At 38.0% G+C, this 24519-nt stretch overlaps 2 protein-coding genes across 2 annotated transcripts in view; both read right to left on the reverse strand.

Annotated features, from left to right (window-relative positions):
- The window catches only part of LOC100260794 (uncharacterized), a 170216-nt gene extending 152840 nt beyond the window's left edge, over positions 1 to 17376 (reverse strand). Inside the window, exons 1-2 of the mRNA XM_059734098.1 lie at positions 17146 to 17376; positions 9468 to 9571 (exon numbers count right to left, since the gene is read on the reverse strand). Coding sequence (XP_059590081.1) covers positions 9468 to 9571; positions 17146 to 17242 — 201 coding nt within the window. The 5' untranslated portion in view covers positions 17243 to 17376. The remainder of the gene's footprint in view (positions 1 to 9467; positions 9572 to 17145) is intronic.
- A 2374-nt stretch (positions 17377 to 19750) lies between these two features.
- Positions 19751 to 21189, reverse strand: LOC100257499 (FCS-Like Zinc finger 2). Its single transcript, XM_002282688.4, has 2 exons — positions 20726 to 21189; positions 19751 to 20193 (listed from the first exon to the last, which is right to left on the reverse strand). The coding sequence occupies exons 1-2, from the start codon at positions 21016 to 21018 to the stop codon at positions 20013 to 20015; spliced, it is 474 nt and encodes a 157-aa protein (XP_002282724.1). The 5' UTR covers positions 21019 to 21189; the 3' UTR covers positions 19751 to 20012.
- Positions 21190 to 24519: the final 3330 nt, after the last annotated feature.

Genomic DNA, 24519 nt, shown 5'->3' on the forward strand with positions numbered 1-24519 from the left:
TGGTTTGCTGTAGAGTCGAAGTCTTTTGAGATATCAAACAATCTAGCCAGATGTAGTCGTTTAGTAAGATTACAGAGGGGTATACACTTATCAGAATGGATTAAATTTTGGAGCAAAGGGATTGTCTTTGCTTTTGGAAGGGATGGAGAACTGAATTCATAAAGTAAACCTGAAAAGTTTCAGAAAGGTTTGGATAGAGGGAGAAGCTACAACCTGGTGCTCTGAAGCAACTGTGCTGGGAGATTCCTTCTGTGCTCTTTGCTCAGTGGAGGCAAAGAGATTCTCACTAGTGTTTCTAGAAGGAAAAGGAGTGTAGGGGGGTGGGCAGTGCTGGCCAGAAAGCTAGACAGCCTTGGAGCACTAACCCCTCTAGGATCAGCTGAGGAATCCAAAGCCAATAGATCTCTCATCCAAGGTTGTGAAGCCAAGGGTCATAGAGAGGGAGTACCTTTTGTGAATGTGGTGAAAAAATATTAGAAGGGAGTGGGAGATGTTGTGTTGCTTCAGTTTGGACATTTAGACTCTTTCAACAAAATGCAGGCCTAAGTCATTGGGCAAGATATAATTGGAGGCTGAAACGGAACCTCCATCTAGCCTTGATGGGTGATTATCTCATATCATTTGAATTTAAGTTCTGAAGCTGAAAAGGTCCTACAAAAAGGGATGAGAGTGTTCAAGAGGAAGAGGCTGAATTTAGATAAATGAGTCCCAGAGGTTGGTTGCTCTAGGGAAGGAGTTAATGTAGATGAAGATTGGGTGAAGATTGTCGGCCTTCCAATTTTCCTATGGGACAAGGTTTTTCTAAAAAACCTGGATGATGCATGCAGGGGTTTTGTGGCGATCGACATAGACGCTGCATTTAGTTGGAATTTGCTGCAGGTGAGTGTACTGATTAAAATACACAGAAGGAAGGTGTCAAGGAGTTTGCAAGTTGGGTTGGGGAAGCTTTGTTACTCCATTCAATAGTGGTGGGAAATCCTACCATGGTTTTCACATGTGGAGCTGAGCGAGGTGGAGGTTAGGGCAAACTTGAAGGGAGCCTCATCCACTGAGGTGAGAGTGATGTTAACGGACCTGCAGAAACAAAAAAGGGAAGATTGCATGTCACCCCATGGAGTGACAGGGACTGTAACAGTTATGGCACAGGTTGGAGCTTCTAGTGGTGAGCATCAAAGTGGGTATATGTGTTAGAGGGAGGGGATGTCATCGAAGACAACATGAAATATGATGTTGCATATGAGGTCACTTGTGCGGGGGCAATCCAATGGGTTGATAGAGGCCCTATCAAGAAGTCAACATTTGCGAAGCAGAAGGCTAATAAAAAATTGACCCCAAGGGAGGATAGGGAGCTAATATAGTGAGGTGGACCACGAAAGGCCCTTTCAATGTATCTCTTAGTTGTATTTGGCTTTTGGCGCCTTGTATGCTTTTGTACATCCTTTTGCAAGGCTTTGTAAATATCACTGATATTTTTTGCCTATCCGAAAAAAAAATTATATATATTATAGAGGGCTCAAAGGAGTGCTTTTGAAAGCTACACTAGCAAAATTCTAAAAAGAGGAAAAAGTCCCAAACTGCATTTGACATCCTCCATATGGCCTCAAAGATCCTCATGTTTTTGTTCCACCATATAAATTAGGGTGATGCTATCAATACTCTAAAGAACCCAGCTTCTAGTAGGTTCTCCAAAAACCCTTAAAAGGAAATGATTAAATTGTGGTCCATAGTCCTTAAAAAATAATTGGCTTCCAAAGACATCAATGGGACCATCTAACAACAATATTGGCATCTCATCCATTATAATGTGGTTCAGAGGTACTCAAAATTATTTGTACTTAAAACCACCTAAAACCAAGGCTTTATTCCTAAAGCTATCTTCCTTACACTTAAAACCACCTAACCAATACTCATCCATTGGAATCTTGAAGATTGAAAGGAAAGAGAAAAGTGGATCACCTTGTCCAATCCCTTTAGGCACCTTGAGCTACCCTTTAGCACAACAAAACTTATTGAAGATAGGTGTTAAGGAGCATGATATTCATATTGAACCCAAATCTTGGAAGTTTAAGCTTTTAGGAAACTTGGTAATTCAACACGGTATTAGAGTGTGGTTTGATGGGAGGTCTCAAGTTCAAGCCGCGTCTCCGCAATTTGCATTTCCCCAATTTGTTTTATTGGATATGAATCCAAATTTTGTTCGTCTCTCAACATGCAGATATAGGGCCGCACACGAGAAAGGGTGTTAAGGAGCATGATATGCATATTGAACTCAAATCCTAGAAACCTAAGCTTTTAGGAAACTTGGTAATTCAACAATATGCAACCCAAATCCAAAACATCATCTAAAAAGAACGTCTTTTCTAAACATGGTCCAAAAATCCCTAATCCAACATAATCATATGATTCTCCAAAATTGATGATAAAACAACAAGCTCCTTTTCATCAAATGACATTGCTCATCCACCAAAACATCAACTAGCAACGCATTCAAGATCTATCTCTTTACAAAAATTCAGAAATAGTCTCAAGTAGACCACTCAATATCAAGGGCCTAAAATCTAAAAGAAAGTCGGTACACCCTTTTTGGGCACTATAACTATAGAGGTAGCATCATTTCTTTGATTAACAACCTAACTCTTCCATTAGTTTAAAAAAATTTTAAAAAAAAGGAAAATCTATAAATGTCGGTTGAACTTGGTGCTTCCTCCTTGTCCATTTGAAATGTTGTTTTTCTAATTTCTTCAAGGAAAGGACACTCCAACCAACTAGTCTCCCCGTAGAGATAAGGGACCAATCCAACCCTTCAATGCTCCATTGATTTAGCCTCTTATGAGAGAGTGAAAAAACTTTAGATCTACACCAGTATCAAATGTTGATGAGTAAAAATACAAACAGATATAGCAAACTTTGACATGAACTTCCTTCAGGTAAGAATGCCTAGCAAACAACAAAAGATTCATTAGGATACAAAATTTGAGAACATCATCATCCATCCGTGCATTTTTTTTTTTTGATAAGTAAACAAGATATTCATTAGAAAAGGCTAAGCGCCACAAAGCATACAGGGAGTATACAAAACGGCTAAAGCCTCAAAAAAGAAAAAGGACCAAAAAGAAGCTACCTCCCCTTAAGTGGAAGCTATCCACTCCAAAAAACCTATGAGGGAGAAAGATTCCTCACCTAAATACACTTTGGCCCAATTCCACAAGTTACAGACAAAAGAATTCTTTAATTTCTGAATATTCAACTCACCCCCCCTAAAGGCTAACCTATTCCTCTCCTTCCAAACCGTCCAAAAAATACATAACGGAATGGATTTCCAAATCTTTTTCCTTTTCTTCCCTACAAATGAGCCCCTCCAGGATATTAAAGTCTCCTTTACAGTTTCTGGGAGGACCCACTTAACATCTATCAACCCAAAAATAATTTCCCATAGGGCTCTAGTCACTATACAGTGTAAAAGAATATGATTTACATTCTCTTCTTCACAACCACACAAATAGCAGCAATTAGGGAGTTGCACCCCTCTTAACTGGAGTCTATCCAGAGTAAGCACCTTCCCCCACGTAGCCTCCCAAGCAAAAAAACAGACTTTAGTTGGCACCCTATCCACCTATATTCTCCTTGCGGGAAATACTGTGGCATTAGGCTTGTCTAGCAGCCTGTAAGCTTCTTTGATTTTGAAAATACCATTTCTTCCCTGCCTCCACACAACTGAGTCATCCTCCAGGGAGGGCCTTTGACCCCTCAAAGTATGAAGCAGCTCCCCAACCATATCCATCTCCCAATCATTGAAGTCCCTCACAAAAACAAGCTTCCAATCTCCTTGGCCCGAATCATGATCCCACATCTCCTCAATCGTAGCATCCCTATGCACGGCAAGGACAAAGAGTTGATTGAAGCATTGGGACAACGGAGTGTCAGTGCACCAACTATCTTTCCAAAATTTAATTTTGGAACCCTTCCCAACCTTAAATGCCAAATTTTCCCAGCACCAATCAGATTCCTTCATGATCTCCTTCCAGACCCCTACTCCAGCCGCCCCACGGGCCTTCTTTGGCCTCCAACCATAGTCCTCTTGCCCATATTTTGTAGTGATCACTTGTTTCCAAAAGTTATTCTTTTCACAAGCAAACCTCCAAATCCACTTGCCCAGCAAGGCTCTATTCAGAGTGGCTATTCTCCTTAATCCTAGCCCTCCCTTGTGTTTTTCTGTACAGACCGCATCCCATTTGACTAGATGAACTTTTCCTTCCAAGTTTCCTCCCCCCCAAAGGAAATCTCTTTGGGTTTTTTCCACTCTTTTAGCAACAGACTTGGGCATCCGGAAAATAGACATTTGGTAAGTTGGCAAACTAGCCAAGGTGCTTTTTATGAGAGTGATCCTCCCCCCTTTGGATATGTACTGTCTCTTCCAAAGCGCAAGTCTCCTCCTAATCCTCTCTTCCACTCCATCCCACATAGAAGTAGCCCTATTGGGTACCCCTAAAGGAAGGCCCAAATAATGAGAGGGCAAAGACCCCACCCTGCACCCTAACTCAGCTGCCAACTCAAGAGTATCCTCCACTTCTCCAACTGGGATGATCTCGCTTTTGGCTAGATTAATCCGAAGACCCGAAGCCGCTTCAAACCAAAAGAGAATCCAGCTTAGGTGAGAAACTTGCTCTTTGCTCGCCTCACAAAACACAATTATGTCATCAGCAAAAAATAGGTGGGAGATATTCAAGGATGATCTACTATCGCCCCGAATATTGCACCCTGAAAGATAACCCCCCTCCACCGCTCTCCTGATAAGGACGTCCAGAACCTCCATGCCCATAACAAAGAGGTAAGGGGAAAGGGGGTCCCCTTGACGAAGCCCTCTAGTGCTAGGGAAGAACCCAGCTGGCACTCCATTAACAAGAATAGAAAATTTAGCAGAGGAGACGCAACTCCACATCCATCCCATCCACTTGGTCCCAAAGCCCATTTTTTGAAGGACCTTCATTAAGAAATTCCAATTGATGCTATCATAAGCTTTTTCTATATCCAATTTGCAAATAAGACCCTTTTCTTTCCTCTTCTGCCACGAGTCTATCACCTCATTAGCAATTAAAGACGCATCCAAAATTTGTCTTCCCATTACAAAGGCATTCTGAGCAATAGACACCACCTTACCAATCACTTTTTTGAGCCTATTAGCTAAGACTTTAGCCAAAAGTTTATAGAGCCCCCCCACCAGGCTGATAGGTCTAAAGTCTCCAAGATTCTCCGCCCCGCTTTTCTTAGGAATCAACACCAAGAAGGTGTTGTTAAGGCTCTTAACAAAGGAATTATGCTCATGAAATTCTTTAAACATCTCCATGATCTCCTCTTTGGCAAAATCCCATGCGTTTTGCCAAAAGGCAACAGTAAAACCATCCGAGCCAGGGGCTTTATCCCCATTCATCTCCATCAAGGCCGAGTGAATCTCAATCTCTGCAAATGGGGTTTCTAGACTCTCTGCTTCTTGCTGGCTGATGCAACCCACCTGAATGCTACCAATATCCGCCTGCCAACCCATATCTTCAGAAAGCAATTGCTGAAACGAATTCACAACACCTTCTCTCACCTCCTGCTCCTCTACTAGCCACTCCCCATTAATCTTAATTCTGTCCATAGTGTTGTTTCTTCGATGTGCACTAGCCATTCTATGGAAAAACCCCGTATTTCTATCTCCGTCCTTTAGCCAAATCTCCCTTGAATGCTGTCTCCAATGGGCTTCCTCCAACAGGACCCATTTCTTAAAGGAATCTTTAGCTTCCTTTTTTAATTCAGCTTCCTCCATAGACAAAATCCTCTCACTTTCCACCCGATCCCAAAAATCTACTTGATGTAAGGCTGAAGCTTTATTAGTTTCCAGCCTCCCAAAAACCTCTTTGTTCCACACTTTCAGCTTCTTCTTAATTTCCTTCATTTTGACGGCCAATCTATAACTAGCGCTGCCCCTGACTTCAATTCCTTGCCACCAGGTTCTAATAATGTCATTAAATCCCTCAACCTTAAGCCACATATTTTCGAACCTAAACGGGGTTGGGCCTCTTCTTACTCCACCCCCCTCTAACACGATTGGAAAATGATCAGAAGTTGGTCGAGATAACCTGCCCTGAGTGACTCCACTAAACTGATCTAACCAGCTAGGGGAGACTAAGAATCTATCTAGTCTCGCCCACGCCTGATTATTCAGCCCCCCACTCCATGTGAACTCTCCCCCCTGAAGGGGCAGATCCACCAGCTCTAGATCATCCACAGTCTGTGCAAATCTCCGCATGGCTGAGCTGATTCTTCTTTGGCTGCTCCTTTCGTGTTGAAACAGAGTGATATTAAAATCCCCACCGAGACACCAGGGATCATCCCAAAGGCCTCTTATTGCCCCAAGTTCTTCCCACATACCCTCCCTTTCCACTTTGGTAAAAGGGCCATACACACCCGTAAAAACCCAAGTAACCCCATTTTCTGTGGTCTTGAATCTACAAGACAAGGAAAACTGACCCTCCTCCCAATCCAGAATCTCCAGGACCCGCTTATCCCAGCATATCAAAATGCCACCCGCAGCCCCTTCCGCATTTAGGGCTCTCCAATCTAAGAATCTCCCCGATCCCAAACTTCTCACAATACCCTCCGACATCTCCTGAATCTTGGTTTCCTGAAAACACATTAGGTCCACCCTCTGGTTCCTTATATAGTTCTTAATAATTTTCCTCTTTGAGCTGTCATTAACTCCCCTCACATTCCAGGTAATAATCTTCATCTTCATTGGGCAACTATCAACTGGTTCCCTTTGCCCTGTGAAGGACCTTTCTGCTTATTCCCCCCCTCGTAATTGACGGAGCATTCCAGCCTCCTCAGCTCCCTTTCAAACTTGGACTTTTCCAAAAGTTCTTTGCTGTGAATCTTTTCCCGCCTCTTTCTGATTTTAATCAAGAAACTCAAAATCTCCTTTTCCAGTCCCTCTGTAGAGAATCCCAGGAACTGGCTAAATTTTGCTAGACTGCATTCCTCCCATAGATCCTCTTTCTCATTTTCAGTATCTTGAAAAACAGAGCCACCATTGTTCTCCTCCTTGCCCCTAGCCTTGTCTCTGTTCTTGTTGTCCTCTCCCAGCTTCCAGGATCCATTTTCGTTTTCAACGTTCCCCTCATATACTGTTAACCAAGTTGACATATCCCCCCTTAATTCCTCCTCCATACCCCCTGGGCGATCGAAAGACTCCCCCTCCGGAGCCCGATCAGAATTAGAGAAGAGAAGAAGAGGTGTTCCCACAGCCCGTTTACCTTTAGGATGGGAAATTAAGGCATACCTTTTAACTTCCTCTTCCATCGCTCGGTCAGTCATTGAGAGACCAACATCCCTTTGTTCCCTTCTAGACTCCTCTAGCACCCAGCTCATCAAAGGATCCTCTGAAGTGGGTCCTTTTCTGGAGCTAAAGCGGCCCAGAAGGCCAGCCTTCTCTAGTGGAGCAGTTGGGTCCTCCCTTTCCGGACCTTCCACCTCAGTTAATTGAGAGCAGTCCATTTCAGCAGCCCAACTTGGGCCTGCCTCTGAATAACCATTCACTTTAGGCTTATTTTTTAACTTTCGGCCCAAAAGCCCGTCCATTTTGTTCGGCCCACCATCCTTCTCCAACCCATTAAGGCCCATATTTGGGCCACTTGCGGCCGACCCAGCCATTCTACCAATTGGAGAAACCCAATCCCGAGTCTCCTGGCCATGGATCTGTATCCCGGGTGCAGGACCCGGCCCATTCTCCTGCAAAGCTCTCCCATCAACTGGCATCTGCAGTTCCTCGTTTCCCGCACCTACCAACTCCTTTCCCACGCGCTTCTCCGCGCGTGAATGCGTATCACCCCTAACTTCCTTCTTCCTTCTGTTTTCCGTCGCAGAGAAGAGCCATCTCACCACCGGCCTGATCTCCCACCATAAAGCCACAGCGTATATCTCATCCTCTACCTCAATTTCTAGCAAGCTCGGTCTGAAATCACCTTTTGGTTTAACCAAAATCCTAGCCCATTGAATCTCCCCCATCGACCTTGTGCGCTCATCCATATCTACGAAGCCCCCACATTCCTCCCCTATTTTCTTCAGAATCTCCGGGCTCCAGAGCGAAATTGGAAGGCCGAATATTTTAACCCAAGCTATCTGCTCCATCTCCTCCTCTACCCGACATCCCGTCTTTGGATTCCATAGCTCCAGCCCTAAATGGGCTCCTCCCATCAGTCTGCTCCCCGAGGAGACCACACAGTGTGCCTCACTAAGATCTTCAAACTCCAACAAAGCCTTACCTCGTTCCAACTTGGCCAACCCTAGCTTGCCTTTTAGACCCCAAGAGTTCGCCCAGAGACTACCCAACCTCTCCAAGTCGTCTTCCTCCTCTTTGTCGGATTTCTAGCTCGCGACGAGGCAGTGCTCCAGCTTCTGTAAGTTGCCAGCAATCTCCTCCCTGGTGACCTTCATCTTAATTGCGTTTAAGCCTTCCCGATTGGTCCTTCTGACTGCTTCTGCGCATGATTTCGCCGGAGTAGCTCTTCCGACAGTCCTTACCTCCTGCACCTCTGTTCTTCTACCGGCTAACTCTTCCATTTGACGTACCATCTCCGCCATAGCCGTCCATCCTCTTTTGTCCCTCCTCCCTCTCGGTAAGAAGATGCAAAACCTCTTTCGTTCCAGATCCACAACCCCTAACCTTAGAAAAACACCCGCTCTGTTGAAACCCCGAGCCAAGGTATACAGCTTACCTCCTTCTTTCCATTCCTTTTCCCATCGCCCTTCTTTATCGTCTCGAATACAATGGATTAATCCCTCCTTGAAGAGCCCTAAGCTTTCCAGCCCTAATCGAACCCATGTCAAGACCCCTCGTTTCTTCTCCACAATGCGAAACTGGCGTTTCCCTTTCCTATCATCCAGGGCAAGCTCGAAGGTCTTGGATTCCACCGTGAAGCTTCGCCTTCGGCTCGCCTCGCCGGTCTCCTCGTCGTCGCCGTCACACGCGCTCCCACACTCCCTCTCGCCCTCTCTCTCTCTTTCGCTCTCTCTCTCTCTCTCTCCCATCGCTTCCTAAGTGCAAAAAAAAAATTCCATCCGTGCATATTTTGACACCTCTTGTGCATCAAATACTTGTTACTTTGTAATTTTTTCACTATAAATAATTGCTTACCATTTTTTCTGATCACCTATTCCTTTCATTAATTTTTTTTAATATCTCCTAAATTTTTCTCAATATTTCAATATTGCTAATGTCTACATGAGTATCTTTTAATATTAAACATCAATATGATGGTCAAAGTTGATCTCGTTTACTGTTTAGAACTACAGGTTCAGAATTAGGCAAGGCATCAAATCATATACCCAAGTCAGTCATAGTTATCTCAAAGATTTTTGACAAACAATATTCCTAAATAAGCATCCATGTTAATTTTATCATAAATTAGACCAGTCAGAGCCCCACAAACCTTAAGCTTCACTGATCCAAGAAATCCTGCCTTAACCTTTACTGGCAATTTCAATGCATTGAGTGCCTCCGGCTTCAACTGCATATTTGTGAGCTCTACATCTCCTGTTTTACATTTCAAACAACAAATAAACATGTACAAACACATCAAAAACTTTCACAAATTAGAAACCATAGAGATATTGCATTCAGTATAGCACATAAAAATCCCTTTTCAGTGGAAAAGATCCACTAGCATTCAACAAATTCCAAAAAGAAAAAAAATGAAAAAATAAGTAAGCTATCAACCGGATTGTCAACCAAGTTTATATAAAATTATTGAAATAAACTTTCTATTTCATTATATTCCCAACCACCCCCAGACTCCAAAAAAAGCCCAAAAAAAAAAGTTTATTGAAACAAGTCAAGCAGATGCCGATAGAACACAAGCAAGGAAAGAAGTCAACTGAAATTACTTGATCATTGGAAAGGAAGACCACCAATGAGGATGAGTCCTTCAAGGTGTATAAAAAAAAATGGCAAAGAAAAAGGAAAAGTTTCAGATTCTATGAAGTTTAGAATTCTCTCAAAAGATCTAAACTTTCTATTTTTTATAATAATCTTTTTATTCTAAAATTTCTATTTTGAGTTCTCACAATCTAGAGGTCTTCTTTATTATAAACTTTATTACAAAAAGTTTCTATAAAGTAAATTTCTATTCTAAAAAATAAAGTTTGTATTTCTTTTAATTTTTTTAGAATATTTAATAGTTTTAAGAAAGGAGCAAGAGTCCTAACTAGTTACTACAATGGTTAGGTTTGTTTTTTTACAATTTTATTCAAATTTCAGGGTTTTCTAAATAAAATCTATAGATAACGTTAATTGATGTAAAATATTTAAGTAATAATGATTAATAGCATTAAGTTTTTCTTTGCATACTTTGCAATTCTCAATAGAGAGACTCCATTGATTTTCCTTTACATGAAACTCTTAAAACGCCTTATTGAGATTTTAAAGTTTTATCTCTTCTTCTTTATTTTTCTTTCCTTATATTTTATGTTACTTCTCTTTTTTTTCTTTTTTTTCTTTTTTTTTTATAGGAAACAACAATGAATTATATTGAAATATAAATTAAGAAATACAATAGAAGGATGAGGAATCCACCCACAAACAAAAGCTAAACAAATTGAATACCAAAAGCATAAAGTAATTTAGTAATTACAAAAAGCAACCTCTCCTTACTAACCCACACCCTTCGAACTACACACCGCTAGGCAATCTAGTTGAACCACATTAAACAAAATGCCCTTAAAACTTGTGGTGCAAGAAGCCTAAAAAGAAGTAAGAAAGTGAATACTATCCCACATAACATCTGAATTCCTTGCCTTCTCCTCCAACATCCTAACATTTCTTTCCTGCCACACAACCCAAATTAAAGCAATACAAGTGGTTTGCCACAATACTAGGCCTCTCTTGGATCTTCCCAATCCCTTATAATTAATAGTCATCATGTCAAAAATGCTCCTCAAGGGGACCCAATCCATTTTGGTTATTTGAAATAATCTGTGTCACAACCTCATCGTTAAAGGACAATGTAAGAATAGATGATCTACTGATGCTCCATGCTCCATACACAACTTACATATGTCAAGACTGAGAGCTTTGTAAAATCTTCTCAATTGTAACAAGTCATTAGTATTTACCTTCTTGTGTGCCACTAACCAGACAAAGGAAAAGCTAGGGATGAATCAGAAAGGTGGGACAAAACTAAAAAGAAAGACTTGACTATAGATAACCCTGAAGAAGATAAAGACCAGGTCCCTAACAATATTTTATTTTACTTTTCTCCACAGCCATAAATTTTTATTCCTCACTCTTCTCTTTAAATTCTAAAAAATTGAAATCCTAGCCCACCTATTTAATTGTAAACAACCATTCTAGGGTCATCTTATATCAGTTTTGTATCAGAATGAAAGTTCTTGGCTTAAGGGGCATACAACTAAGGAGTGAAGCAATTTATTCAAGCATGAGTTCCAACAATCTTAATAATCAAGATGTTACTTCAACACATCTGGAGGAAATTTCTACCACATAACAATCCCAAGAAGAGGCCATCATAAAACTCAACAATCAGCTAGATGAGGTAGTGAGACTATTGAAAAGAAGTCAAGAAAAACAAGGTCATTATGCTTCAAGTGTGGGGAACATGGTCACTATGGTATTACCTATCCAAGTAATCATTACACTTTTGTATTGAAGAATTAGAACCTGAATCCAAAGCTAATCCAAAAGAAGCTGAGAGCCATAACAAAGAGTAATTTGGAGAAAAAGGTGATTATGTGATGCTTTGACTAAAGTTCCTAGCCTTGTAGTGAGACATCAATTGGTTGTTCCAATAGCAAAAGAGGAAGAAAATTGATGACAAACTAACATCTTCCATACTCGTGTTCCTTGATTAGAAGGACTATGCACCTTAATCATTGATAGAGGAAGTAGTTCAAATATAGCTTCACAAAACTTGCTTAAAAGCTTAATCTAAAAGCAAAAAAGCATCAAAATCCCTATCAAGTAGCAAGGGCAAATGATACATCTATTTCAATAAGCTCTCATTGTCTAGTTACACTCTTGATTAGTAATGATTTTGAACAAAGAGTCTAAACATAGGTGTTATGTTCCACCAATGAAATTTGCCCATACCTTGCTTGGAAGACTATGGATTTTTATCAAAAAGCACAACTTGATGGCTACTAAAAATATACTTACTCTTAAGCACAACAGGCGTAAAAAGATTCTTCATCCAAAAAAGGATGTTCCACCATTTAAGAAATCGAAGAACACATAATCAAAAAAGGTGCTTATTATGCATAGTAAGAAGACTAATATTATTTTTACTATAGTGACTTTTACAATGAATGAACCTAAATAAAAAAAGGAATTACTGATCAAAGTAAAAAACATTCTCACTAATTTTTAAGACTTAAACATTGAAGAATTGCTTATTGAGCTTCCTCCACTGTGTGAACATACTATTGATCCGATTCCTAGTGCATCATTACCAAATTTACCAACTCATCGAATGAACCCAATAGAGCATGCAAAGTTGAAAAGGCAAGTTAACAAGTTACTTGCTAAAGGGTTTATTTAAGAAAGCTTGAGTCCTTATGGTGTTCCCACTTTTACTAACTCCTAAGAAGGTGGACCATTCTAAACGCATGTGGATAGTCATGCAATTAATAAGATTACAATCACGTACCGGTTTCTTATTCCAAGACTCAATGATATGGCAAATATGTTGGCAGGATCCATGATCATCTCAAAGATTGATTTAAAAAGTATGCATCACTAAATATGTATTCAACCACATAACAAATGGAACATAACATCTAAAACTAAGGATGGATTATATGAATGATTAGTTATTCCCCTTGGATTAACCAATGCACTAAGCAACTTTATGTTATTTATGACTCAGATACTAGGCCCTTTTATTTGGAAATTTGTTGTTGTTTGTTTTGATAACATTCTCCTTTGTAATTGATTACATGAAGTGCATGAAGAACATTTGAGGCGAGTAATGCAAACAATTAGGGCTAAGAAGCTTATATTAATTTGATAATATGCACTTTCACGAGCCCTAGTGCTGCCTTATTTTTGTTGTATCTTTTAAAGGAATTGAAGTTGATCCTAATAAGACTTAAGCTATCCTTGATTAGCCCATACCCACAAATGTCCACAAGTTGTGGAGTTTCCATGGGTTGATCACATTATACTGACATTTTATGTGAAATTTCAGCACTATTATGGCCCCCATTACACAGTGCATGAAATATGGTCAATCTATTTGGAACAAGGTAGCAAGTAAGGCATTTGAGTAGATCAAGACTAAGTTGGTGAATCCTCTTATTTTTCATCTACCAAATTTTGAGAAAGTACTTAAGGTGGTTAGTGATGCACCTTAAGTAGGAGTAGAAGGACGCCTCATGGCTTGCTTCAATGAGAAACTCAATGTGGCAAAAAATCAACACTTTACATATTGATTGTCAAATTGTCATATTAAAACAAAATTTATAACCTAATTCTACTATGCTAAGTAATTTTTATCTAATCAAAGAGTTTTAACAAAAAGCTACAATAATATAGCGGATTTAAGTATCAACCATTGGGATGATGGAAGTGTTTGGTGATCAAGAGAAAAATGTGAATTGAGGTGGTGACAATCAAATAGTGACAGTGAAAAATCATAGATGGAAGTTGAGAAAATTGATTCTAAAAGAAAAGGTAAAATTCTTCAAAGTTAGAACAAAATCTAACTAAAAAAAAAAGATCTCAAATTCCAAATTCATTGGAAATCAATTTCTATGATAAAAAAAAGTTATTAAGGTCTATTATCCATCAAATTAGGTTGAAGACTTAAAATCTCACCATTTCTCAAATTAAGAATCCTAATTGCATTGACTAACTATTCAAAATTTAACTCAATTCATCTTCAAGAGTTAAGAATAAAGTAGTAGATCCTCTTATTAAAAGGGCTCTTCTTTTGGTAAACATGTCAACTACCACGATTGGATTTAAGAAACTGAAGCATTTTTATGACAATAATCCTTATTTTAGAATTGTCTATGCCTCTCTTTTGAATGGTTCAGAGGTACCACATGTTGATCTTAAGATTTTAAACCAATACTTCTATAAAAATTGTCAATGCTTGCCTAACACTTCTTTACATGATAAAGTGATGTGGGACTCCATGGAAGAGGTTTTCAATGAAATAAGACTATTGTTTTGAGGTAAGATCAATTCTTTTGGCCTAGATTGAAGGAGGGTGTTTGAAAGGTTATCAAACCATTTCAAGCTCAAGCATGCCAATAGGGAAAAGGTTCTAAGCAAAATACAGATTTACATATACCTTTACCTGATCCAACCAAACCTTGTGAAGCATGGATTTTGAACTTGATCACTAAGGATTTGATTTTATACTTGTTATGGTTGATCGGTTTTCCAAGATGGTGCATTTTATACCATGTAAGAAGGTTTCACATGCTCTTTATGTGGCTAACTTGTTCTTTAAAGAGGTAATTCGCTCACATGGAGTTCCAAACCATATTGTTTCTGATCGTGATGTTAAATTTACGAGTTACTTCTAGAAGGCCTTATATGCCAAATTAGGCACACAATTGAAATTTTCAAGCTCATTTCATCCTCAAACTGACGGCAAAATGGAAGTTGTCAATTGCAGCCTGGGTAATCTCTTAAAATGTCTTGTAAAGGTTCAATTGAAAAGTTGAGACATCTCACCACAAGCTGAGTTTACTTTCAATGGTGCTACTAATCACACACACTTAGATATTTTCCTTGGACGTTGCATACAGATCAAAACCCAAACAACCCACTGATTTTGTACCATTACTTAATTCAATTCGCATTAGTGAGGAAAGTGATTCGTTTTCCCAAAATACTTGCAATATATATGAAGAATTGTGGAAAATGATCAAGACTAGCAATAAAAATTATAAAGAGGCAACAGATATACATCACAGGCTTGTTCAATTTAAAGAAGGTGATCTAGTAATGACTTGTTTATGCCCAAAAATGTTTCAACCTAGCACATAGTAAAAGCTTCACTCAAAGAAATCAAACCCATGCCAAGTGATAAAACACTTAGGTGAAAATGCACATCTACTAGAGGCTACAGCTTCCCTCTTAATATTTAACATAGAAGATTTGTCTGCCTATCATGGTGATCAAGACAATATAAGTGTGGACACTGATATTGAATTACCACCTCACTATAAAACAAGTAACAAGATTGAGTATGTCCTTAAAGATCAAATTATATCAACTCGTTAAGGATGTAAATATCAATCATTTTTGGTGAAACGATGAAACAAATTGTACTCTAAGAATAAATGGTTTATGACCATTGGTTTTTAGAAGCTTGATCCCAACCTTTATGAATTTTATCTAGCATCCAACTCATTAGAGCCAAGTTCTTTCAAATGTTGGGGGGGGGAGGGAGTTGATGGAGACGAGTCCTTTAAAGCATCTACAAGACAAAAAGGAAAGGGAGAAAGAAAAAAAAAAGGAATAAGAAAGAAAGAAGTTTTAGGATTTGAGAAGTTATAGAATTGTTTAGAAAAGAAAAAAAATTAAACTTGATATTTTCTTAATTAATTTTTTTATTCTCAAATTTCTATTTTGAGAACTTAGAATCTAGAAGTCTTATTTATTAGAAGCTTTATTACAAGATATTTCTATAAAATAAGTTTTTAATTCTAAAAAGGAAGTTTATGATTTTTTTTTTAATTTTTAGAAGATTTAATAGTTTTAGGAAAGGAATAAAAATCCTAATTAGTTACTACATAGGTTAGGTTTTCTTTTTCATAGTTTTATTCAAATTCTAGGGTTTTCTAAAGCTTATAAATAAAGGCTAATTGATGTAGAATAGGATTAAGTATTGATGATCAAGCTTTTTTTTTTAATATGTTACAATTATCAATGGTGAGACTCCATTGATTTTTTTTCTAGGTGAGACTCCCGGAATGCCTTAGTGAGATTCCAAGATTGTATTTTTTTTCTTTTTTATCTTTCTTTCCTTACATTTTATTTTACTTCTCTCTGCTGCCATAATTTTTTATTCCTCTATTGCTTTTCTTAAACCCTATAAGATTGAAAATCTAGTACACCTATTTGATTGTAGACAACCATTATAGGGTTACTCAAGTAAGGTAAACTCAATATATTATTATAAGGTTCGAGAAGCGCTCATAAACTGGAGAGTGTTAATGATTTGGAAAAATCATTTGTTGTAATTCACATAACTAGATTTTGTGTTGTTCAACCAAGTAAGGAAAACTAAATAGAATGAACAACTAAGACAAATGCACTATCAAGGCAAGAAGAATGTCCAAAAAAAATGGTTGATCAGGTTGATAGCATATTATAAAAGTTCAACCACGCTCAAGGTGTTAAGGGAATGGAAGGCCACGAAGAAGAAATGATAAGACACGATAGCTCATGCTCACTCCAAGTGACTGGGGATAAAGGTTTTGTCGAACAAAATTGTAAATCACGTTAATATAACTTCTAATCACATTCTCAGCCATTTAGCAAATCCAAGCCATACATAATTTAAATCCACAAGCAATGTGGTCTGAGGCAGAACACTGCAACAAACAATTGAATGTCGCCCATTTTCAAATGTTCTTCCCCAGTCCAAGGCCTTTATTTACAAAATGAATGTTGGAATCTCAGAAATCTTAATCACGTGATTAAGTATACACAATCAAATGAGCATAATCCACTTCACTTGAACTTCATTTCTCCTTCTCTCAACCACCGATGTGTTGAGTTACAGATTTAACTCATTAAGCACTTCAACTTTAGACTTCAATTTACAGAGATGACTACAGTCTTGTACCCAAACCAAAAAAAAAAAAAAAAAAGCGCTTGTGAATACCACTTTAATGCATCTGAATTAAAGCAACTAACAAACGAACTGATCATTCCAAGACACAATCCATTTCGCCCTAGACTTGAATTCTCAACTCATACTTACAGTCGCATCAAAAAAAAATTCTTGTGAATACCACTTCAACGCATCAAAATTACAGCAAATAAAGAAAAATGAAGTCATCATATTTTAACACAGCATCAAAATTTGAGAATCGAGTTGAGAAGAAGTGAATAGAAGAGAAGAATCAAACCTTGCCAGACACTGATTTTGAGAGCTTCTTTGTTGAGACCTATGACATAGTCCCCCAAATACCTCTGCAAGAGCGAGGCCACCTGATCCTCCAGCATCTTCAATCATTCGTTGAATCAAAATGCAATTGATCTGGAGGAAACGAAGACGAGAAAGAAGAAAATAAAATCACAAAGAGAGAGAGAGAGAAAATGGGGAATTCGAGAGAGGAGAGAGATACGCGGCTTGGAGGACACGTATCTGTGATGTGAGAGCACGCTGTGGCGTCAATGAAATCGTGCAATCAGGATTTGCCACGTTAGGAGGAAGGGTCACGTGTTGAGCATGCGAGGTTGAGTAAGTTACAATAAAGGCCTATTCAGTTCGAGAATGGCATGAGAGTTATGGGAATTTACGAAGCTACCATCATCCGAAGGCGGTCGGCGTGGGGCCGACGCTTACAAGGAGAGAACGGTCAGATGAGGGCGCTTCTGTTGGTGGCAAAACGACAGTCGTTTTGTGTTTTGTTAAGGATTTTGCTACATTTGAATTGAATAAAAAGATTTACTACAAAGTACAAATCGAAGCAGTAGACCAAGAGTAAGTGCCAAATTGCAGATGACGACTTATTATGTAATTTATATACATACATATTGATAAAGTCAAGAGGCTTATTATATAAGGTACCTGTTTGGAACAACAACTCACCAAATATGTATGTATTACATGGCACGAATTAGAAAAGAGATTACTTGTCATAACAAGTATTATACCGTTATATTTGACTAAAAGTTAATCGAATAAATTTTAATATATCTGACCAAGTTGAAGTTCAAGCGGCCAGCAAAATTAGCTTATTACTTAATTTAATTTAAACCATTGCTTTTAGAAGGATTGGACTGTGAAAAGTTTTTAATGCTTTGATTGAAAAGAAATAATTAATAATTTTAACAATTTAAAAATTAAATAATAATAATAATAATAATAATATCCAAACAAACAAAGGGTACAACCAAACGGGCCTTAGTTTCTCAGGTATCCCATTACTTCATCCCCACGAAATGCCGTTGTAAATTTCTAAGGTGATCTAATGCAAAACTCATCCTCACCAAACCCACTACAATTTTAATTTTTTTTTCTTCCTGCCAGTCTCTCCAATGTTATGTTTGCCACTCGATGCCTCATGAGAATTGATATATTTGAAAAAAAATGCTGATATAATTATCAAAAGACCTTATTGGATGTATTCTCGTTCATTCAAAACCTTAACCTATTACAAAGCAGAGACCCATAAATTTAATTGAAATACGAGCCACAATAACCTCTAAAACTAAATTTTATAATATCTTTTGAAGAATCCAATCACAAATACATTTTTTATATATTATTTTATTTATTTTCCTGTAAACATGACAATGATAACAAATATTTAGATTATGAAATAACTTTCAAATATTTTCTATTAATAATATAATAAAACTAAGAATATTATATTTTTTATTATAATAATCTATAACTATTCTCGAGTCACTTCTAATTTTTAAGTTTTTAAGGACTCATTGTTCTAATAACTTCCATACCTTCTCTTAAAGTTATATAGCCTGCAGTAATTATTAAAACATTACATATATATCTACTTACAACAATTTTTATAGTAACATTAGAGTTTCTAATAACCCAATTTTAAACAATTTTAATTTAAATCAATCTGATGAATCTATTTTTAAGCAACATTGGTTCATTTGATTTGAAGATAGGAGTCAATCATATAATTTTAAAAATTTTAGAAGTTTAATGTAATTTTATCAATGACAAGAAAAAGGTTGAATTTGATCTTCCTAAAACAATATCCGACTTCCATGAATCCATATATTTCATAAGATAATGAAAATTTTTTATGCTTAAAAATTATGTAATTAATTTTATAATATTTATTCACCTCACCTTCATAAAAGAGAGGTATAGGACAATTATACATCCCAATTCCCTTAAACAAAATGAAAATATTTTAAAATATGGTCAATATTTTCAATAGAATCATTTTGCAAATAAACAGTTCTCACCCAATGCTTGGTGCCACCAACCCAACAAGCTACTTACGATACCTAATATAATTCATCTTCTAGGTTTCACCCACATATGACTTTTCCACAACCAAACTTCAAGGTTACAACTACTCCATAAACCTCAGCCCCAGATGCAGAGGGTCAAAGTCCATATTCATTAATGAGATCTATTTTCGAGGGCTGCAATATCAACATGACATTCAAACAGTGAAATCCCAGCAGTGAACCAAATCACCAATGGTTAATCATCAGTTCCCTGTGAAGCAGGGAAGAAACACAGAGGATAAAGTAAAGTTAGTAAACAGATCCCTGGAAATCCGTGGGGAAAATGTGAAAATTTGGAAGAGAGACAAATTCCAGAACTTTGATTACCGCAACAAGCAGTTGTTTTAACTTTTTCAAAAGCACACTTCTCCAAAAGCCACTCTGCTTTTCTCCACTGACCAGGAAATTTACCAGTCGTAAATCAAACCCTGTACCCCAGTTCTTACATCACCCAGAAAACCAATTCCCAGTTCCAACCACTAGCACAAAGAAAAATATAAGACTCCAGTAAGTATATGGTTCTCCAAATTTTCCATATTTGATATTGCCAAGAGGAGGAAACCCCCAAAAAAAGAGATCCATTACATACCACATATTCATGCAAGACACTCCTCATATAAACATTCACAGTATGTATATTTTGCCAAAAAAGGAAAACCAAAAAGAAAAAAAAAATATTCACTTCTTCTTGTTTCTCTTCCCCTTGGCCCTCTCCATAGATTTTCCAATATTTTTTATATTATTTATTATTTGCCTTCTTTTGTTATTGGAGGTAGTGTTAAGCGGCTGCCACTGTGCCTGTTCTGAAAGGATAGTTCTGAGATTTGCTTGGAGTTGACGACGTTTTCTGCTCTTTTCTAAAGGCCTTAATGGAAGAAATACTCCGGTTCTTCTCTGTGGCCTCATCCATCTCTATCTGCTCTTGTCTGCACTCTTCGCTACAGAATGGAGTGTCCCCCCTGCAAAAGTTCATCAGACACCTATCAGTTCTATTGTCTTCAGCCATGTATAGAACATTCATTGAATACTGATCCCTTCCCGTTTTCTTTAATGAAAATACACAACAGAATAAAGGGCCAGTCTGTTTGCAAAGTAGAAATGGAAAATGAAGTTGTGGTATCTTAAAGTTTCATTAGAGGTGGAAAACAAAATCTAAATTTTCTTGTCCCTTTCCTTCGTTTTCTCCGAAGCAAAGGCGTAAAGAAAAGAGAAGCAAGGGTTTTCTGGTTTCTTAGTCCTTTTCCCGCTTAGGATTCCTGGTTTTCCTAATAAAATCCAATATTCTTGTTCTACATATCATAATTACATATATAGAAAGAAGAAGAAAAAGAGCGGCTCTCCATTGAAAAAAAAAAAAAAAAAGCAATGAGAAAATTTTCCGCCATTTCATAATAAAAAAACAACCAGATGCCAATGGAAATTGAGACGAAAAGCATTAAAAGAAAAAAAGAAAAGGGTACAGGACGATGAAAAGGGAAGAAAAGGTCTAACCTGTACATGTAAATATCTCTGTTATCGCCAAGGGGTTTGTTGCAAAGAAAACAAGCTTCAAGAAAATGGGGTTGATGATCTTCAAATCTAGCATCATAAAACCTGGCAGATCTCGGAGAAGAAGCGCTGAAAAAAGAGAGGTTTCTCAAACTACCTCTCCTGTGAGGAGCACTGTGGGACCTAGAGAAGAAAAGGTGGTTGCCAGAGAATCCAGCCTCCATATCTGATAGAGAAGCCTGAGTATCGTCCTCTTCTTCGATGAAATATGGTTGTCTGGTGGGTGTGGAGTCCATGGATGCTTAAGGAGAGAGACGATAGAAATGTTGAGGAAAGATGGAGGAAGGTAGGGAATATAAAGAGGGGTTGGGTGACTGATGCGAGGAGAGAGGGAGAGTGCAAACCACGGCGGGTTTGGGGAATCCGTGCGAGTGAATCTACTGGACCAAGCAACCTTTGTTGCAGCCTTCTTGCAATCTCCCCCTCCTCTTTCTCTTAATCACAATAATGCCATTTCCAAAGTTTTTCAACTTATTTTTTAGTTAATCATAAATATATTTAATTTGGATTTCATGTCATATTACTTGATAAATAAGGTACTTAAATACACACGTGTATGGTCGAGTATTCCACGTGCGAGAGAGAAGTAATAATATCAAATTAATATGATTGATATTACAGATCATGAATAATAAATTTGCTTAATTAATGTATTGATATTATAAATACTCCTGATTTTAATCCAAACGTTGAAATTGATAAATGAAGTCCTTTTCTAATTATATATTTCGTTGTGGCAAGAAGCAAGCAATGGCAAGACTGTAGTTTTGGGCGAGAGGCAGGGGTAACAAAAAAAGAATGAAAGAAAAAAGAGCGAGTCCCTTTGAGTTGGGTCCCGAACCCCCACTCTCGAAGCTAGTGGGTCCCGAGGCGACCAAGGTTCACATGGTCCGCTCGGACCGCTCCAACTTCTAACGTCAATATACAAAAATGGCGAAGTGCTGGCCCCACGCTCCTACCACGCGCGTTTTTGTCACGTCACACCTCCAGAGTCCTAGTCTTTCGCCCTCAGTATGGGTTGGCTCCTAGCAACTGGGGGGTCTGGCCTCTGCACCGTTTCTCTCACATTACCCCACCAATTATAACGACAAACAAAAATCAAGCCCACAGGCTCCTCCCGTTGGGGTAACCTAATGCACTACATTTCCATTTGCTCTGATGAAAGGGAGGCCCCTCTTTCTACCGTTGAATCTCCGCTTGAGGTTTTCTCTAAAATTAAAATTTTTTCCATGTATTTTTGTCGTATTCTAAAATAAATATTCTCTTAAAATTTAGGATTCTAACTTGAAATGGAGCTCTTGCCGAAAATGGTAATTATTCTTTTTTCTTATTTTAGTAGCTTTATTTTCTTGCGTTGGAAGTTAGTTGCAAAATGGATATACGATCATTTTCAATTTTAATCTTCTAAACAACCACAAGGGACTAATTAAAAAGGGACTAATTTAATTTTAATTTTAAAAATTGGTTAATTTAACATAACTCAAATTTATAAATTTATATTTTTGTATAGGTATTGAAAAATTCGATTTGACACCTACTTACATTTATAATTTTTATATTATGAAATTCAAGGAAGTGCATTTCTCAGTGCCCTTTTCTAATAAGTCCACTGCTTGCAACTTGGGACTGGACAGAAAATAAAAAGAAAAAACAAAAATGTCAATTTTGCTTCTTAAGCCTCAACCGCAGCTCCCCAAAAAGTGAAGTGGGGGTGGGACAACCCTCAGATATTTGCCATTTCCACAATCCTTCCCAACCCCCTAAGAGCGTGTTATTCACGCTCGTCTAGAATAGGCCTGGTACCACTGGACCCATCTCAGCCGAGTCAGCCCTCGGATTTTGAAGAGCTCTCCAGTACCTTCCTTCTCACTCCACCACTTTTGCCGGACTCTTTTGTCATTTTTCTAACAGTGGGTCCCCACCCACACTAACCCATCACTCCGCTGGGCCCACCATTCTCTCACTTTGATGGCGTGGCTGGGCCTGTATGCGCTCTCGTTCCGAGGCTCATGTTCCCTCACCCACGGTCCCTGCCCGTGAATCGCGGGCAGCTCGCTTCAACCCTGCCCGTGATTTCACTATTCACTGTACACGTGTGTGTAGCACTGGACTCCACCGCAGCAGCCAGCACCTAATGCCCTTGTGCTAGGTGACACGTGCTATGTACGGATAACACCCATGACGCCACCGGACATGGTGGAGTTATTTGGTGCCACTCGGTTGTTGTTTCGCCTTGCATTTGCTTCCACCGACCACCGTCGATCACAATTTTGCGTTCATGAGTCGGTTTATTTTGTATTTTAGCCAATTATGAATGTGGGTAAACACCGGTGAAATCTATAAATGGTTCATGGCAATGTTTTTAAAATATTGCTCAAAAAATAATTTATAAGAAAATATTTCAAAAAAATGAATCTAACAAATTTGTTTAAATTTTTAATTATTTTTAAATTATATTTATATTTTAAGAATAGTTTTTATTTTAAATTATTTTTTATATCTAAATAATAAATAAAAATAGTTAAAATATATTATCATTATTATGGTTTTTATTTTTAAAGATGAAGCATAACAGAGATTCAAGTACTGTAACATGGGGGCGCAGGATAGCAAGAGTCGGTATTAGGTGACGCTTTTTCCCTTAAAAAGAAAAAAAGAAAAGGCTTTAAAAGCGGTACTTGATTCGATTGACATAATTGTGTTGTTGAACTGACAATCACCTTATTTTTTTAGACGAGTCTTTTGAAGTGGTTTTGCCCTTTTGCCCTTTTTCTTAATCAACTTTAGTCCTGTGCCTGTGCTCCTCCTTCTCTGTAAATTTCCCCTAACGAGCTGCTCCGAGTCACGACTCACTTACCTCTCCGCAATTCAGTGTCACCTTCCCAAATCGAAGTAATTTATTTCATTTATTTAAATCAAACCTACATCCAACTCTAAAAGGAGAGAAAAAAAAAAAAAGTTTTATTTTCACTATTGTTTTGATTTAAATATCACGTTTCTGCAAATTATTGCTTTAAAGTTTAGACTGCTTTTATAGTGCAAGATCAGAATCACTTACGCCCTGAATCCATGGGAAGAATCAAATCAGCGAAAACTGTCCGAAAAATGTCTAAAAAAATGAGGAAGAAAAATATATTCTATGCACCCACAATGGACTAGTTGGTTGGTTGACGAAGACATTGATGTAGATACCTTGAAATATTTACCACCTTGGTGGGGCCAAAGGCTCAACAAGTGGAGTGGGGGGGAAGCCCACAGATTTGTGGGTTTGGAGTCTATTGTTGGTGGGGCACCACATGAATGCATGATGTACCTAACAGCCTGGATTTGGCCACATTCAGGACGCGGTTTTTGATGTGTGTGATTTTTCTAGGAATGTCATGGTTGTCTATGCCGTTTCTTCGTGTCTCTTTTTGCCGTTTTGGCCTCTTTCTTCTCACCCTCTTTTCCCGGTTGCCCGGAACGATGGGTTTTGATTCCGGTTCAATGGGCATAAGTGATTCGGTGGAAATGAGGACCTCTCATACAAACTATTTAATAGTGATATTTTGTAGAATAAAACAAATAATTTAGAGGATATATAATCAACCATATGCTTTCTTTGCTTTAGAAAAAAGAAAGATATTTCTAAATTTTTAATGTAGGGAAATCTTTTATGCCATTGTGTTGTTAAGTGCCTCCTTCAACGTGATTTTTAAGTATAAGATAAGATAAAAAATTTGATTGAAAGGAATTTG

Source organism: Vitis vinifera, chromosome 2 (genome assembly GCF_030704535.1).
Source record: "Vitis vinifera cultivar Pinot Noir 40024 chromosome 2, ASM3070453v1".
NCBI lineage: Eukaryota > Viridiplantae > Streptophyta > Magnoliopsida > Vitales > Vitaceae > Vitis > Vitis vinifera.

Excerpts from the sequence above, each read along its gene's own strand:
- LOC100257499 (XM_002282688.4), bottom strand. The coding sequence starts at position 21,018 with ATGGACTCCACACCCACCAGACAACCATATTTCATCGAAGAAGAGGAC. Across the intron at positions 20,194-20,725 it reads AGAGATATTTACATGTACAG|GGGGGACACTCCATTCTGTA; the intron begins GTTAGACCTTTT and ends GAACTTTTGCAG.